An 18,270-nucleotide genomic window follows, 5' to 3' on the forward strand; every position below is an offset into this window, starting at 1 on the left:
CAACCTGAGTTCACAATTACAAGACTCTGTTATCTCACTCATGTTTGTGTCTCAATCCACTCTAGTATTTTCTTATTTTTATGCTTTGCCTGTACACAGGATTCGCTCAATGAATGCTCTTAAGTTTTATAACATCCATTAAATAGTGAACAATTATTCATAAAGAATTTAAAGTAGTAAATACAAAGGTAGCCTTTAATCAACATGGTCTCATCCTCACCTTTCACTCTGGTAGATGTAAACTAGCTCCACAAGCACCAGAATTAATGAAGCCCAGTGATGAGGCATTCATCTTTAAGAACTCGCTGACTTTGGGGTGTCAAAATAAGTTCTAGATTAATTTTTTCTGCAATTGAGACACTGATAAAATTCTCAGTTCTGAGTGAATTCTCTAAATGTCTAATGTCAAGGCATTGCAGCTGGGAACCAAGAGATGGATGAACAGATTGCAGAGATACTTTTACAAAGTGCGTAGGAACTCCATTATCTCAGAAATTCAACCAAATTTGACAGATGGGTAGAAATCAGCCAACAGCACACAGACAGGATCTTCTGTGCTGCTCAAACCTTAGGAAAACTTAGTGAAGAAAACAGCTGGAGTTAACTTGCTCAGTATGCAAGTCTATTTTTAGAAAGAGAACGTTTCTTTCTCAATTAGATTACTCACGACTACCCAATACTGCAATACATATCCAGTATAATTTTTATCCAACCTTTGTACTTAATCTCACCAACTCTCAAAATATCCAGCTTTCATTTTGTGGTAGATTCTCTCCTTGGGAAAACTAGACATCAAAGAATTAACTACTGTGAATACACATCACTGAAGAATAACCAACGTCCCAGCCCTGCATCAGGATTGGCTCGACAACATTTTCCAGAAAAGCAAGAAAACCAACCTTTTTCAACATCTTGTTCTGTTTGTGGAAAAATTCCACTTTGATATCACCGCATACCGGCAAAGGTTGAGGGAATTCAAAGTACATATACTTGTCTTCACGTCTTGAGGGTCCTGAAGGGGAGGTGAATATCTTTACCTTTAGCTGGTACACCACAAACTGAGGATCTGCATGGCAAAACAGAGTGTCACTTCGTAAGAAATGTCTTGAAGTGTCAAAAAGCACAATATTAGTATCAGAATCACAATCATGAGCTACGATATTTTGAAAGTTAAATAAATATCTATTCAGAGTTAAGCACCGCAGGGCATCAAGCTTTGCTAGATGTTACTGGAAAACCTAACTGAATTCTGTCCTTTGTAGCAATACTCTCAGGCAACCATAGGGTTCTGATAAAGTTGCTGTTTCTTTTTAATATAATAAGAAATTACTATATGAAGTGACAACTTCTTGACTTTTCCTTGCATATTACCTCTCATCTCTATATCATATGGTCGTAACTGAGGGGTTTTATTCTCATCTCTTTTTCAAATTGCAGAGTGGGCACTCACATCAGCACAAACTGATTTCTACTCTTACACAGACTGTTATACAAACAAAAACAAGGACAAAATTTAACATCAATACACAAATCAACCAGCACCAACAGACTATACAGACACAGACCATAAGTCTGTCCTGTAAATCATCATCACCAAAACAGTGCCAGCCATAGCATAACTTTGCAAATTAAATCTGCAGGGGTAACAGCGGAAATTATGAGGGTTTTTTGGTGCAGCCTAAGCAGATTTTCTTTGGAAACTGCCAGACACCAGCATGAAAGCCAGAAATATTAAACAAAACTTATTCAAAGAAGTCTTTCTGCATTTGCTCCCCGACTTCTTTGTTAGTATCAGATGTAGACTGCTCTCTAGACAATACACACTGAACCATACCCTACCATAGAGCACACAGCCACCCTGAAAGCACCCCTGCAGAGCTGTGGCAGTCCCTACCAAGCATACCCACCCTATCTTGCTGAACAGCCTAGCTATAAAACTGCTACTTATCTCCCTCAAATCCTCAAAGCCATAAAACCCTGTCACCCTTTCATTTTGCCCAAGAGGCACGACTTTGCTCGGTCAGTGACTTTAAAACAGAAGGAAGATAGCGAGGAAGTCAGATTTAAAGTTATCATGTGTTGGTAAAATTACTACCATCGCAGCAGATAACACGACTAAAGAACTAACACAGACCGTTGGTTTCACATTCTGAAAAATCACTGAAAACTCCACAGAAATGTAAAATATTGTAGGACACAAGATGCTGAAGTTGATAGTTACTCTGTCTTCTCAGGTGCTTAGCAAATCTTCTGTTTATCCCAACATCATACTGTGAAAATAGTATGCTAACAGCCTGGTACAGACAAACAAGTTAATGCTCACGTGAGCAATTCATACTTGTAGCTTGATTTTGCAAGTATAGCACAGTTTATCCAAAACATTAAATAAGTGGTAATTGGAGGAATGAATCTGTAACCTCCACACCTCTACCCTACAGACAGAGGTTTTTTGGCAGAGGCTCCTCCCTTCCTCCTCCTCCTGTAAATACAGCTAGCCTGACAAGTTGCTTGATTGTTTCTTACGTGAGTTACACGTTCGGGTACTGTCTTACAATATTAATAGTGCAATTTTAATCAAAGCCACAGGAGGCACTGGAATTAATTACACATTGCAGTAATCCCCATAGCAAAACCATTAGAAAGACTTTTTCCGCTAACAAAAAGTGAACACGCAACACTAGGCAGTTACTGCCCTATAACGCAGCCCACAGAAGGGCAGAAGTGAATTCTTCAGAGTTTCAAGGAATCTGCTGTTCCTTACACAGTGTGTTAGTATCAGCAAACCAGATTAATCTATTATAGGTGTATTAATACTTTATAAGCCTCCATATAAAGAAAAGTTTATTCCAGAGTTAATTAGATATTTACCCAGTTGAACCAATTTTTTTTTAAACATCATGGGAAAAATAATGTTGCTGCATTTGAAGCAAACACACCATTAAGCAAATGTTTTTAGCAATTCATGTTTCCCAAGAGTTGCTATATTAAAAAAAAAGCTTTCTATAAAAGTAAGGAGCAAATATCCAAATATATATATGTCACTTATCTTCAAACCATTAAATACTTCCCAGTTTAAAACTGTAGTGAAACAACCATAGAATTCCTTCACAGACTTCAACTTACTACACCCAGGAGGATGCTAGCAGACAGACCACACTAACCCAGCAGATTTTGGAACGTGAAGTGTTTAAGTATGATCTTCTCCTCCATCAAGATGTGCAGCTCTTCATGTCACATAACAGAATGGTAACCGTCACATAACCAAACCAAGTTCAAAGGCCAATGCGTTTCCTTACGAGAGCTAATGGAGGTTAATGGGGTGCTGGGTACTTACTGCAAGTTCCACCACTGAACATGGGAATTGTTTCAAACATCATCTTGTGAAACAGCAGTGCCACTGGTCTGTAATCCAGGTGATTCTTTAACAGGTAGCTATAGTAGTACACATAGCGTCTCTGACTGGGAATTGTCACTCCCTAAACAGAGGGAAAACAAACATCAAAAACCATCAAGACCATTTATTAGCATCACTAACAGAGCTCCTGCCCATTACCTCAGACTATAACTAAAGGCAAATAAACCACGAATGAGAAAGTAGCTAAGGCACCTGGAATAAACTATCATGATTTACGCCGAGTATAGCTCTGCAGCAGCTACACTGGAGACCAGTACACAGAGTAAAGCATCTAAGCTGGCTGTACCTAGAAAGCAGGGGAGTGCTGCACTGCTTTCTAAACTGCACAGAAACCCAGCCATGCGGGTTTTTGGTACAGTAACTCGTGACAACCCTCAGCGATTTCTTCATTGTGGACCACCTTGGGCACCTTAAGGACTAGTGAAGATATAATCCACCTCCAAAGGGTTCCCAAAGACAGCCTCTGTACATGTACCTGTTTTCCTTACACAGGCGTCCACACCTCTTGTACTCGTCCTGCAGAGCATTTAAGAGGAAGCTGTTTGCACACATTATCTAACACCAGGCAACTAATTACCGACCAGTTCCCAGCATGGAACAAGCAGGACACTGGTCTTCCAGTTACTTTAGTACGTATCTCCAAAGATCCACCTCAAGCAATGAGGCAAAGAATGCAGATTTTTCCGTATCTTAAAAACAAACACCTCAGAGACCCTGACGGCCATATAAAAGATGGTTTTATGCTGCTGCTTTTTTTTGGGGTGGCGAGTATTGGACGTTAAGCAGGAGATGCCTTGAACATATGAATTTTTAAGCACCTATACAGGAATTACATTTCATCAGCAGTTTAAGTCAAAAGATTCTAATTTTGTTTGCTAATATCACTGTACTCAAGACTGATGCTACCTTCTATTAACAAAATGACCTCCTGAAATGTTTTCACAAAAGTCAAAAGTGTGAAGTTTCATTAATGTAGGCCCGATAGCTCAAACTGTTAAACGAAGGAATTCTCGGTTTAATTACAACTCTGAAGTAAACACTTGCTTTGAGAACATATAACCAAAGAATGTTTTAATTACTGATTTTAAATCAACTTAAACTAAGGGAATAGTTTTAAAGCTCTTATAGCTAATATTTTCAAGCAAAAATTATAAAGATTAAAAATAATTTAATTCCATAGAAAATGCATTACATGGTTTATAACAACCGATACTATATACTTGCAACAGCATCAGTAAGTTAACTTTCATATTCAATACAACTTTCATATTATTTCATATTTAATGTGAAATTGCAATAAACTGGAGATAAAAGATTTTCATATACGAGCCTACGAGCATTTTGGTCACAAAACCTAGAACACAGTAGTCTTACAAACTGTTAGTTCTAATACCTGCTTCACCTTACAACTGCCATAAGCTAAGAGTGGCCAGAGTACTTTCAATTTAGTAAGCATCTATCACTTCCTGCCTTTATTAGAAAAAAAGTTGATAATTATGTCTCCTTACCACTTCAGCTGCTTCTAAATTACACAAGAGACTTTATCCTACAGCACTTGTACAATGACCTTCTTAAGTAGCCTTCTACACCAACAATGTTTTTGGTTCAGATGTCATCTCAGTAGTTATCAGACCCACTTTTTAAGGGAGCTTTAAAGTTTACTTTCCTGGGATCTGAGCTTCACAACTGAGAAAATCCCAGCCTCAGAGAAAACCATCAGTAATTTGCCAATGCTGCCAACCAGAAGAAAGCCATGCAGGTAAGGAAAACGCATCCTTCTCTGCTTATGGGTTCTCCATGCCATAAAGGATGTGCCCCATGGAAAAACCCCAGCACACCTTATCAGGACAACCAGAGCTGGGATCAGAACAAAGGGAACACAGTCACTTACTTTCACAGCTGTATGAAGAGATAGGCGATCGCAAAGCAAAACCAGTTCTCAGCCAAGAAGGCAGTTTTATCTCTCCAGCCAGAGAATTTTACTCCCTGGAGACATAGCCTTTACCCTGAGATCCTAGTGGAAGTGGAACAGGAAGTTCTCCATTTTCCAAGGGTCTGATTTCAAAGCAGAACACTTTCATAACAAGCTAATATTCCGAGAGGTGCAATCAATCCCCGCTTACTTTTACTCAAGAAGAATAAAGAACAGGGAACCAGTTTAAGTATTTTCTCCTCAAGAAGCTTACATTTCCCATCTATCACCATCATCATTTTTAAAATGGATATTAGATAAGCTTCTCTAGTCCCTATGCCAGAGTTTCACAGGGCACTGCCAAGCTGTGTAGACATCAGAAAAATTGTCAGATGCTGCTCCTGGTTCTCCTCTCAATGTAGCACAGGCAGTATTACGAAGAACAAACATTTTTGGAAGTAATATTTCCACATTCACTTTAATAATGTGCCCTACTGTGAGAGTAAAGCTAAAGCTGCAGTCTCAGACTAGGCTTACGGCATCAGGTTTAGCAGAGGTTGTCACCTGAGTACGTCAAACAAACAGGCATCACAACTGATCGGCTCTGACACATCAGACATTGGATATCTACCCTGCTCAAAGAGTCATTCTGAGACTTCCTCGCACAAAATAATTGGTTTCCATTTCCTGTTCAGTTACACCACTATTAGGAGCTGTTCCTAAAAATACAACAGTATGACTGTCAAAGAATGCTCCTGAATGATAATCTCCAGCTCAAGCACCTGAATAGTTGTTCCCAGCTGATTCCTATCTGTTGAGTAGACACTTGCTTCCAAGACTAACCCTCACCATAAAACCTTCAAGGCAGAAGTGGGAATAAAGACCTTCTCCAGCTGTAGGAAGGTAAGTTGTCAGTCTTCAAAATCACAGTAGTATTTCAGTGTCCATCTTAAGGAAAAAACAAGTGATAAGCTCACCATTTCAAACAATGGAAGGAGCAGCTTTTTTAGAAGACTTTTTGGAGGGTTTACTTCTCCCCCACCTCTGAAAACAGGCTAGACAATTACAGTTCTTTATCCAATTTCAGAAAACAGTTTGTCTCCCTCGGTTCAAAGAGAAAACAGAAATCAGTCCTGTTCTGCTACAGTGGTGGTGACTGATAGACACAACCATTTACCCAATACTTTCTATTCTTCATCATTCCCTTCTTTTGAAAAAGGACACTCCCACTATGATGAGTTACAGAAGTCAAGAGGCAGCTTATAGAAAAAAAATCAAACTAAAAAAACCCCCAGGTTTTGGTCAAAGACAGACCTTTAGACTCAGTTCTGCAATGTCTTATTCCCCGTTACCTTTCCCAGGACGACAGTACATTAAGAGACTATCTAGGAACTGTCAGCCTCATCTGCAACAACTCTCACTTGATGTTGCAAAGGCCTCTGTGAAGCTTCTTCTCCCAGCAGACACTTGGGAAAAGCTTGCTATAGAAGTACTCGAGGCTGTTCTCTTGACCAATTAGTCATACATCCTCCCGCAACTAGACTCACACTTCTTGCCAGCATGGACTAAACCCTCTCAAGAATCACTATGCCATGCACATTAATGGCAACAGTGGTTTTAGCTATACTATTCTGATCAGCTATATACAAACTGTGCACCTTGTGCTTGCTTTAAATGAAGAAAATTTGGTACCTAATTAAATCTGTTTCTCCTCTATCATGCCTATGTTGGTCCAGCAACAAAAAAAGAAAAATGCATTTTCTTGTCCCTAGGTGCAAACAGCTCTGTTGTTGCCTCATTTACTTTGAGTTCAGGAAGTCAGTTATATAAAGGTGTGGTGAAGTGTCAAATCAGAGAGCAGCACCTGACATATAACACTGAAATAGGGGCCACAAAAGCTCCCAGAACCTACCTGCACTGGAATACCTGTTTATAAACACTGCCTTAAGGATTATGTGATTCACATGCTGCCCACTGTCCACATAAAGATAACCACACTCAAGAGGAGATTGGGGGGGGGGGAGGGGGGGGGAAGAATCAACTCTTCCAGTAGAGACATTGAAACCAAAACAAAGTTGCTGGTTACAGACAATATTTACAGTGAAGCTAAACAAGGCTCTCACTATTCCTGTTTAGTAAGTTCTCCGTTACCTCAAACATGCCAGAAGTACCACTGGGGTACTGATGAACACCTAACTGACCTTACCCTCAACACACTAACGCACAGAAATACTACCCCCTTTTTACAAAAGGGAAACTGAGGTACAACATGCTTCACCATGTATTTAAGTTTGGTAGTTTTCATGATATTTTATCCAGCTCTTTAGATAATCTTTATCAGCAGGAGTCATCTACACTGTTTATTCATCACACAGCTCATTCCTATCCCCTATTATGCGCCCTTACCAAAAGCCACAAAGTTTTGATGGGAAACCTTGACACTGTCTTCTATTATTACACCACAACTATCTTCTCAGCAGTACATGGAATAACAGCTCCATCTTGTAAAGAGAGCAAACTAAGAAGTTATTTGCTCCTTCCAATGAATTAACAGCCAAATTCTAAAATTCCTTATGTGACACTTATGCTCTCAAGAGCCTTCAAACATGAAGCTCCTGCTTATTAGAGGTCTACACACTGTCAGATTAATACTTTATGCAAATATTACAGGAACACAGAGAGCTCTGTACTTGAGTAGGCTGAAACTAGCCTGCCAGGATGATCCCCCTGGGCTGCTGTACCAACATACACAAGGAAATCATGGAAGATGAGCAGGGAAGCTTGCTGAAGTGACCTTGCAAGGCACACCTTATTATATTTGGAGAAGATTTTAAATAAGGAGGTTAAATTCCCATTAATGAGGCACAACCATGCCAGAAAGGTCCAACATACAGTTACTGCTACGTCTGTCTGTGCCACTGACAAGGTCTTACAAGAAAGCTCTCGTAGCCATGAACATAATTTCTCCGAAATGCGATCCTCCCATTTCTCCTCAGGAGAAGCACAAGAAAGTAAATGGCGGCAGCTCTTGAAGCAGGCTCTGAGGCCACCAACGTCTGGGCTTAACTACCCTTTTATAAAAAAGGGGCATCCAACAACAGACTGATATACTCTTCCAGTAGGGATATTCAACTGTAACACACACTGTAACAACTACGCATCTCCAAACACCACCACAGAAGCCAAGAGAACCTGAGGAGCTGAACAGCTCATCCATTCAGGCAAAACAAGCTAGAATAATCCTCTTATTTGGGCTGAAAATGCTGAATGAGAAAGTTCACTTGTCAGCTGCCCATTTGATGCAACACACAGCAGAATGCTATTTAAAAGGCTATTTTAAATAAACTGTCCAGATCTTCTTGAACAGGAGACAGAAAAAACAGGCTGTTTTAGTGTTGTGACTAATTGCTACTGCTGCTTAGGAAAGCCTTTTAATTTAGAACTGCACTGATCCAATAACATTAAAGCTAAATCAAACCAGATATCACAACTAATGGAAAGTATTTCTTAAAGGGCTTGACTATTCAAATTGACCTCAAGTAGGAAAAGCATAAAGATACAGGTAGGAGAACAGAAAATAGCTCACCTTCTTGTCTCTGGTCCTTACTTCCCCATAGAAATCTAGGGCTTCTTGAGCCTTTAAAAACTTGCCTCGATGCAACAAATACGCACATATCATTACACCAGTTCGTCCCTTTCCAGCTTTACAGTGGATTGCTGCAACATGATTGTCATCTTCACTTAGCCATTGGTCAAGGTCTTCACAAAAAGGTTTGATAAGCTCTAGCTGTGGTGGGTTATGGTCTTCAAAAGGGTACTGTGCAACTGCAATGAGAAGTAGTAATTTATCAAAATCTCGAAAGGAAATTACAGCAAGCTCAACTAGACAGGTGAACTCTGTGACAAGCAGGCAAAAAATTAACTTATATCTATATGTAAATTTTTTTATTCCAGTATTATTCAGCAATGTACAGCATATTATATGCATTGCAGATATTTCTCTAGTAATACATAAGCAAGCATCCTGCTACATGAAGAGACTATTTCACACCACTACTGAAACGAGTGGCACAGACTATCTTACACCATGAATATTCTAGAATTTAAGAGTGCACTGGCACAAAGAATAACCTTGTGAAAACCCATTACTCTAGCAATAATTAGACTACCTGCTGAGAAGAAACAGGGACAGACCCCAGCCACTGATCAAACAATAGGAATTTTGCTGAAAAATTCTGAGCACAGTTGGGTGTATGTTGGGAACAAACTCAGAATTTGCTCAAAGGGGTTTTGAAACAAAGAACTGCAATTTTCATATTTAAAAAAATTGTAATCAAAAAAGATGTAAGTACCATATGTAAGGTACTTGCAATACTTACGGGTTTTAAAGTCAAACAACTGAACGAAGTTGTCCTTTTTCTTATATGGATATATACATGAACACAAACACTTTTTTCCATCTAAAGATGGAAAAAATTTCAAGCGAGCATGCAGGAAATGAAAGAAAACTCAAGAGAGCAAAAAATAAGCAATAAGCAGAGACAAGCACCCAAACCTCTAACACCTCAGATAAGATTACAAACAATGCCATGCTGACTGGCAGAATTACATAAGGCTGTACTAGTTTCGTCAGGAGAACAGCACTTTATAAAGTGCACCTCAATTCTCGATCAACAGACTTGGGGTCTTACAAATACAAATCTGGTTCATTTAAAAATTCTCAGCTAGAAACAGCATTTCCTTTTCTGGTCTAAAAATGAATTTCATTTTTTGGCAAGTGTTTGTATTTGTTTCATAAGTACTACTCTCGTCACACACGCACGGCTCCTTTTGATGAATCCCCAAGGAATTAAAGAGCAGAAGTGAGGGATGAAGTTATGGAACTGCTAAATTACTGCAGCACAAGTCTGAAGCCTTTTGGAGAGATCCACAAGGACAGTTTATTCACTCACAGAACAGACTGCCCACTTAATCTCCCAGAAGACCAAATAGGGAAGCCCAATAAAGTGAGTAATCTTTGCTAAAGAGGCAGCAAAGGTTAATTAATACGAACATACACTAATAAGTTCTTCCACATGGAAGATCCAAAGACTCCCCGAATTATAGTTTTATGTGAACTTACAAAGATGCTACTTTTTGCAGCAGATGCAAACGAAAGTATGAATTTATTTAGAAACCCCATAGAAAAGAAGCTGTTAGGAAATGCTATGAATTTGTCTGTACAACTTTGAGTCTATCTTAACTACATCCAACAAGGTTCCCTTGAAAAGGAGAGACAAACTAGTCCTGAAAGAACAGCCGGAAAAATCCCAAATAGTAACAGCATGCTGAAGGTGCTCTCCAAAATTTGGGATCACAGGCAAACCTTGCAGTTATTTTCTTCAAAGATGGAATGAGGAGCAGATTAAATGGATGCCCTGTGATGCTGCAGAGGGATTAAGAGCCAAAAGCAACCTCAGGAAACATTAAGCTGCACAATCTTGAGCTTAGAGGGTGCAGGTCCTCCATGGATTTTGGTTCCTAACACTGGAGCACACAGCATGGAGAACTGTTCCGATTACTCTCTCCAAGCTCCTAGATGTTGCAAGAAAAATCCCATAGCACATAAAGGGGTGCAAAAAATAAAAAGGAAAGTCTGTCGCAAAGCAGAAGGGAGTTTCCAGAAATGGAAGTACTACACAAACTGCAAAAACCCTAGACAGAAAGCTAGCATCCAAAGAAGAGCAGCAGCTTTCAACATTTGGTTTTGAATGTCACGCAAGAGCATCCAAGTTGAATACTGAACTACTATGGTGTATCATGCTATGTGTACAAATGAGAAGTTCCCTTTGAAATTAATTCACTTCAGAAGATTTTACTGTTGTTTCTCTGCTAAAGGAAGTCCTGAGTCACCAATTTGGTTATCTAAGGTAACTAATTCAGGGATGAAAAGAAAAAAATGCAACATGTAGCTCCCTACAACAGTGTTGTCTTATGCAGAGGAGCTGTGAAAGGTGCTGTCACAAACAATATTTTGGGCTAGGATTGACAGTGAAGGGATCTGAACACTCCTGTAACAGAAAGCATAAATTAAAGCCAGCATATGTTCTGGACACATTAGAAGCATGTCCTTTTCATTTATGCCTTTTCTCCTCTTACCCAAAGTATTGCTCAAGCAGATCTTAAAATATTTTTTTCTGGCTTGTATGTATTGAGTGAGGTTTCAGGACACTGTCATTCAACATGGTACGAGCAAATCAGAAGCGAAGACGGCTTCAAAATGAAAATGTCAGTCCTTCTATATTCAGACATTAAAGCAGCCAATTACATTTTGGTCATGATCTAAACACCCTCTTTGCAACTAGAGGGATGGTTTAAAATAATAATAATAATAAAAGTTGAGCCCTTGCTACGATGTAGTACTAGCCAGTAAGGCCAAAATCTATTCATCTCCTATAATTACATCCAGACAAGTACTCCTTATCTACCCAGCCATTCTGAAGCATTGCATGAAGAGGAACTATAAGCTCTACTACTGTGCACAAAGATGTTCCTCTGCACAAAGAATAAAGGTAAATCTGTATGTATTTATTTATTACCTGGGGAGTTAATAATGACAAAACAGGTACATCAGTTTCCACTCACCAAGGGTCTGATCAAAAGGAGCCCCTAAAAGTTTCCCCACTGGTTCTGGTAACTCTGCGAAGTGTCTAAGAACCAACTCATCTCAAAGAGGCATCACATGGGAATTAAATTTTCTATTTTTTTTTAAAGCAACTGAAGGTTTGTTCCTCCAGTTAACAGTGGCTTAAGTGTTATCCATTTTTATTCTAAGTGATGCTTCTGCATAAAAACCAGACTTCTCTAAGTTTCACATCTAAATTTTACAGTAAGTTTGCACACTGAATTGAACAGAAACTTCTATATAACCCCTTCTGCAAAAATTTTTGCAACAGTATACTTCTGATTACCATATTAGATCTTGAGCTAGTTAACTGTCAGGAACATACTTTTTTGAAAGCATCAAGCATATAGCAAGTTTCTCCAATGACTCAAAGCAATCCAACATCATTCCTTGTGCCCAAATCTCCATTACTATTCATCAGCTCCTCCTTTATACCTTCATCCAGAAATACTGAAGTTTAACGAGAAGAACACATACTAGACATTAAAAACGTACCTCTGCAGTTAAATTTGGCGGTGTCATAATGTCTTTCAGCACATCTAAAAAGGAAAAATAGACGAGAGTTCAAGACAGGTATCCGAGGCATTCCCAACAACTGTCACACCTTCAAACATACAGATCAACGTATGGAAAAATCATGTATATCCACACCTTTATGATTTAAAACTATAGCTAGAGGTTACATACAGAAAAACTGTTTTGTTGTAGATGTATAAAGTTGCTCACTAAAATAGCAGTTATTTTACTGAAAAACAGTTAGTTACCCTATGGTAATTGTGGTCCATCAGTATGTTTTAGTCAGTGTGACTCTCAATTGAGACATTCATGCAAGTGATACAACACACTATTACTTTTTAACACTGTAGTATTAACAGCTCCAGCCGCTCAAGCAGCTTTAAGCTCCCACACAAACACATAAAGAGTAGATGGCTATGACCTTTGTCCAATTGACTCTGAACTCAAAACACATGTCAAGATGCCTCAACAATAACATGGGTGCTAGGGGTCATGGGGATCACAAGGACATTTCAAAGACGCTCGGCTAGCGCAACCTAAACAAGCATTCTTCCTTCAATTACAGGAATGCAACAAGGCCACCACAGGCAACTGAAAGCACCACTGAATATTATAACGGACATCATTTGTATCAAGCAGAGATTGTGATACTGCACTCCAACTTGGCATTTCTTCTTGAAATTAGGTGAACTCAAAAAAACCAAAAGGCCAGTGAGACAGTTTTCCCCTCACAGACCCTGGAAAATGGCACTTTTCTGAAGACTTTAGAGTTGCATCAATGTTTATCTTGCCACTCTGTAAAAGACCCACTCTAGCTAGCTGGTAGCACAGCAAATCATACTGTATTAGTCTTGCAGGATGACTTGCCTAGGGACGAACATCACTAAGCAGATATGAACAATCCAATCAGTAGGGCTCTAATACAGCCAAAATGGTATGCTGTAAGGGAAAAAGCTAGATCAGATCTTGGGGGTAAGGGGAAAGAAGGCAAGAAGTGGATGCCCTCTGTAATTTTCCATGGAGTTGCTCTCTGCAGGCAAAGTAATGCTCCCCTACATGATACAAGTGAAAATGCAGTTCAGAAAGGAAAATGAGAACAATCCTGCCTCGAAACAACAGGAATCCAGGTTGAAACACAATGATTTGATGCCCTTTATCATTACAGTAGACAAAACACATCTAGATCTTCTGTTCTGATTATAACCCGTACTCTTCATAGGGTTCAAATACCCACACCAGTTTCAGGACTGGTATGAACTTATTCTTCCTTAGTAGGAATGTTACAACTGCAGCCTTTGGAGCCATATGGAACTTACTTGACACTTTCAGACATGCCAGCTTTTAGGCTCCTACTTGTATGACTGTTGCATGTAACTGGAGCCTCACATGTGCTGCATTGAGCTTTGTCCACAAGACTCATGCACCAGGGACAGAGGCAGATCTGCTGAGGTTGCACATGCACTCAGCACTTCCCTTTCTCTGTATTCCAGAGCCTTCTTGACTCTAGCCTCTGCTAGCGATAAGTCTGGCAGTTTTTACGGCTCTGATCACATCGCTGACACTTTCTCTGGGTCAGAAGTGATATGGCACAGGTTGAGCTGGCAGATGGGACTCAAAAAAACATTATCAGCACTCGAACCTTTGAGAAGAAAGGTTAGACGCAGTATGTACACCCAAGATGGAGTCACCACACCTGGAGCAGCCATCAGCTGTGCTGGGCAAAGCCTGTTGCAAGCTAGTCAGCATCTGAACTTTGGAAGTTGAGCCTGCTAGGAAGCAAAGCAGTTAACACAAAGCATCTTATCCAAGAAAGTGTCCTCCTTCCTTTTAAAGAAACACCCAGTTCAAAGGGGTAGTAAGAGATAAAAGTCTTCCAAACATTTTAAAAAATCCACATACGGGCAAAAAAGCCTTCAAATTTTGAAGTTTGAAAGAGCAGTAAGTAGAATACCATAAGGGATAAAAAATACTTCTGTTGACACTAAGGACAGAAACTGACCACAGAACATAGCCATGTCACTCTTTATGCCCTCTTATGGGAGCTGTACACAACACAGGGCAAATGCGGAGCTCCAGACACAGCTGTACAAAATATACTCCTGTTTCATTACGCAAAACATGTATTTGCAGCAGAGATCCCACTGACACACACTGTGGGGGATGCTTCCATTGCTTAGCATTTCAAATGCATTTTGTTTTAAACACTATTAGACCTGTAATACAGTCAGATCTCCAGATGAAATCTGAACATTTTTTTTTTTTTGGTGGGGAGGAGTGGGTTGTCATAGTTCTTGTAATCCTCCTTATGATTAAAGCAAGTTTAAAGCAACCCAGATCCTAAGTGCTGCCAGACAGGCACCTTTCTGATCATAACCATGATCCCATTGATGACAGGAACCCACTGATGACCAGATGGCAGCCTATGCCAAAGCCCCACCCCATGTACACAGAGATACAGAAAGTATGCACATAAAATCCACATTGTTCATTACAGCTCCTTCCTTTAACTATCTGCCTGTAGGACAGTTAAAAGAAATATACTGGAGAAGATGGAGATTATTACAATAGGGGACGTAACAATTTGGCAATATGTGAAGTTAGGAGATGAAAGTGGAAGAACATGTTAAAATAAAATATACTGAAGAAATAGCAAAGGGTTAAAGAAACAGGAGAAAAACCAACTCAAACAAGAAACAAAATAAAATTGATTGCTCAAACATTCACTGGAAAGTTAAAAGCCAAGATGTGAGGATGAGGCATAACTGATATAATTTAAGCATCAGTTCAGAAAAATCTCTCTAAATCCTTTTAAATAAAACTGCTCAATACACACATTATTATCAATTTTATGTAACAGCTACCTTAATGGAACTCAAACCCCATGACAGTGTTTGAAATAATTCTGAATATAATACACATAGCTCCTCTGAACTCCCACCTCCTTCTTTTAAACACAAACAATAGGTTGATTATTTACAAAGGATCAGCTAATATAAAGAGATGCTGTTCTCCAAAATACCTGAAGGCTGCAATTTCTTCCCATCTCATGACCAAACATTGCAACAATTCACCTAATGGCATTTATGTACTTAACATGTATAAATTTTGCCTGCCTAAAGAGATAACCTGGCCTCTCTAGCCAGGGATACACAGTTTAAAAGCTATGCTTTCCAAGCTGTGCAGTAATCACTTGAATCTTCACCTGCAACTGATCCATGTTTTGTGGAGAAAGAAAACCCACACACTTTAGAAGGACGTTTTCTCCTGCAAAGGTTTTCATCTGAGGGTGAACACAGTAATTTTAGGAAGTTTCACTTGTGATTGTTTTAAAGTTAGCAACAAGAAAAATCCATGAGGGGTTCTTGCACCAAAAACTGAAAGCTGAAGTTTTTATATCAAGAACTTGAAGACAAAAAACTTTTGGCACACCTGGACAAGTTCTTTGCACTGTTGAAAATACATGTATCCGCAATGTAAGCGTCAAAAGCATTTGCCTCATCACAGCTCTTCTCACTTAAAAACTTTAAAGTTATCCCTGTGTAGGGTTAGTGGATTGGTTTTTACCTTTTTCTGAAGTAAAATGAGGTTGCTAGCATACAGCAAAGTAGAAACTTTTCAAGCACCACCTCCCTGAGGAGCTACTTGCTAAGATGCACAGAAGTTTTACTAAACTCTTACTTTCTGACCAAGCCTAGAAGTTAACACACACCAACCTATTGTTTTACTTGTCACCTCTCAAGCCAATTCGAAACAAGCTCAGTATCAAGCGGTTCAGCAAACCCTAATCTTGTAAGTGATACCAGAGACACACCTCACAGAAGCTGACAGCTGAACTCAGACCCAAGAAGCAGGAAGAAATTAAGTTATATCTGTTCTGCTTTGCTCCCCAAACCAAGCAGAAGCTCTCAGGAGGCTTCGGGGGGGGGTGTCTAATAAAACCATGGTAGTTAGATTTTACACGATACTGCTCTCTAGCGCTGAGCTCCAGAAGACTTCAAAGGAAGATATCCAGAAAGTTACCTCTTTAGAGAGCTGCACCTACACACAGAAGGAGCTATCAGCTATTCCAGGAAGCACTGTCCTTTCCACCCCTAAGTGCCACCAAGGTAGCATTTATTAAAAGGCTAACATTCTGGAGAGCTTCTAAGCTATAGAAAATAATTCTGTTACTGAACTGTATGATATGTGTCCAGTTAGTTTATTTTAATGCATATTTTATTTACATATCTTTGTCTGTCCCATCCTACCCCAGGCTTTACAGACAACTTCAATCACCAGTATACAATTTCTCAGCTTCTAGTATCACTTAGCTCCAACATCAGGAAACACAGTTGCTTAGTTGCTTGATGCATACTCCTTCAACTAATTTAGAAGCATACTTCAATACTTATTTTTAATCACTGGCAGGTTACAATGTAATGCATTGCCTGGATTTCCATACTACTGTAATTTTTCCATTAATTGCAGATATTTAGAAACATATTCATTTTTAAAAAATAAATAAATCAATTAAAAAAATCAATAAATGTTTAACTTAGATTTCTGGGATAAAATGAGGGGTAAGAAAACCAGGACCTACTTTTCAACATCAGCTGACATCACCAAATCATTTATGCAAATGAAATTAGCCTAAGCTAACATGTAAAGATGATCAAAGAACAACAACAACAAAAATCCCTTCTATAACAAGGACAGCTTTCTGCATAACTAAATTTTCAGATGAAAACATTACACTTACAAAAGTGAGAAACCATCACATTACCAATTGCTGCAATAGCTTTTTCAAGGTAATAAACAGGGACAGTCAAGAACAGTGAGGAAGCAAACAGAACCTGGGTACCAATACAGTTTGATACAAAAAAAAAAAAAAAGAAAAACAGGAAAATATTAATTTGGCAATTTCTTTACTGCAGACATTAATACATTAACAGAAAGCCTGCTGTGAATTACTTTTCACTTTTTAATCACATGGTACAAGCTCCAGATGGGCTAGATGCCAAGTCATTTAAAAGCGTTCAAGTAATATGAATACACACCAGCATTTCATTTAACCTCACTCAGCTCTACTAAATGTAGTAACAGTGCTCTCAATCAGGCTTAATTGTTTTAAGAAATGTGCAAAACCTCTCTAGCTCTGCTTCAGTACAGCAACAAGCCACTTTCACTCATAAGCTATTTTTAGAACTCATTATTTTGGAAAATACATCTATAAGAGCATACTTACAGATTGTATATCTTGTAATGGTTTTTATGCTTTGAATCCAAAAACCTTAAATAGAAAAAAGGCATGTATTAATATACATTGCAATAATGGTGACCTTAATTTGCAGCATCATTAAAGCACCATTCAGCAGGTGCAGTTCTGCATTCCAAGTCCCAGCTGGCCCTGCGGTATTCTCAATGTCAAGGAGGCAGCATGTTGCAAACCTCACTCATACAAACAATCCAGTAGCATGAATAAGACTACTCATGCAACTGAGGAGACCAAGATCTGACCTGCAACTGAAATATTTATTGTATGGACCAATCTGCACTGATTTCTAAGACACCTGCACATCAATATATTAAGCTGAGCAAGGGTTGTTTATTTTTAAAGCAGAAAGCACCGATTACAACACAATGTATCTGTAAACACTCCCAATTTAATAATCTATGCAAAATACTTTGCCACAGTGGTATTTCCAATGAAAAAAAGCAGTTAAAATAACTTTTGTATTCCAGTTAGAACAGACAGAATAATTTGTTTTAATAGCAGGTTTTTAA

General features: G+C 38.9%; 1 protein-coding gene across 1 annotated transcript in view; it reads right to left on the bottom strand.

Moving 5' to 3' along the window:
- The window catches only part of PTEN (phosphatase and tensin homolog), a 50,080-nt gene that overhangs the window by 12,087 nt on the left and 19,723 nt on the right, over positions 1-18,270 (bottom strand). The window contains exons 3-7 of the mRNA XM_072870839.1: positions 17,732-17,776; positions 12,487-12,530; positions 8,914-9,152; positions 3,335-3,476; positions 900-1,066 (exon numbers count right to left, since the gene is read on the bottom strand). Of these exons, the coding sequence (XP_072726940.1) occupies positions 900-1,066; positions 3,335-3,476; positions 8,914-9,152; positions 12,487-12,530; positions 17,732-17,776 (637 nt within the window). The remainder of the gene's footprint in view (positions 1-899; positions 1,067-3,334; positions 3,477-8,913; positions 9,153-12,486; positions 12,531-17,731; positions 17,777-18,270) is intronic.

The sequence above is a fragment of the Ciconia boyciana genome, chromosome 8 (assembly GCF_034638445.1).
Source record: "Ciconia boyciana chromosome 8, ASM3463844v1, whole genome shotgun sequence".
NCBI lineage: Eukaryota > Metazoa > Chordata > Aves > Ciconiiformes > Ciconiidae > Ciconia > Ciconia boyciana.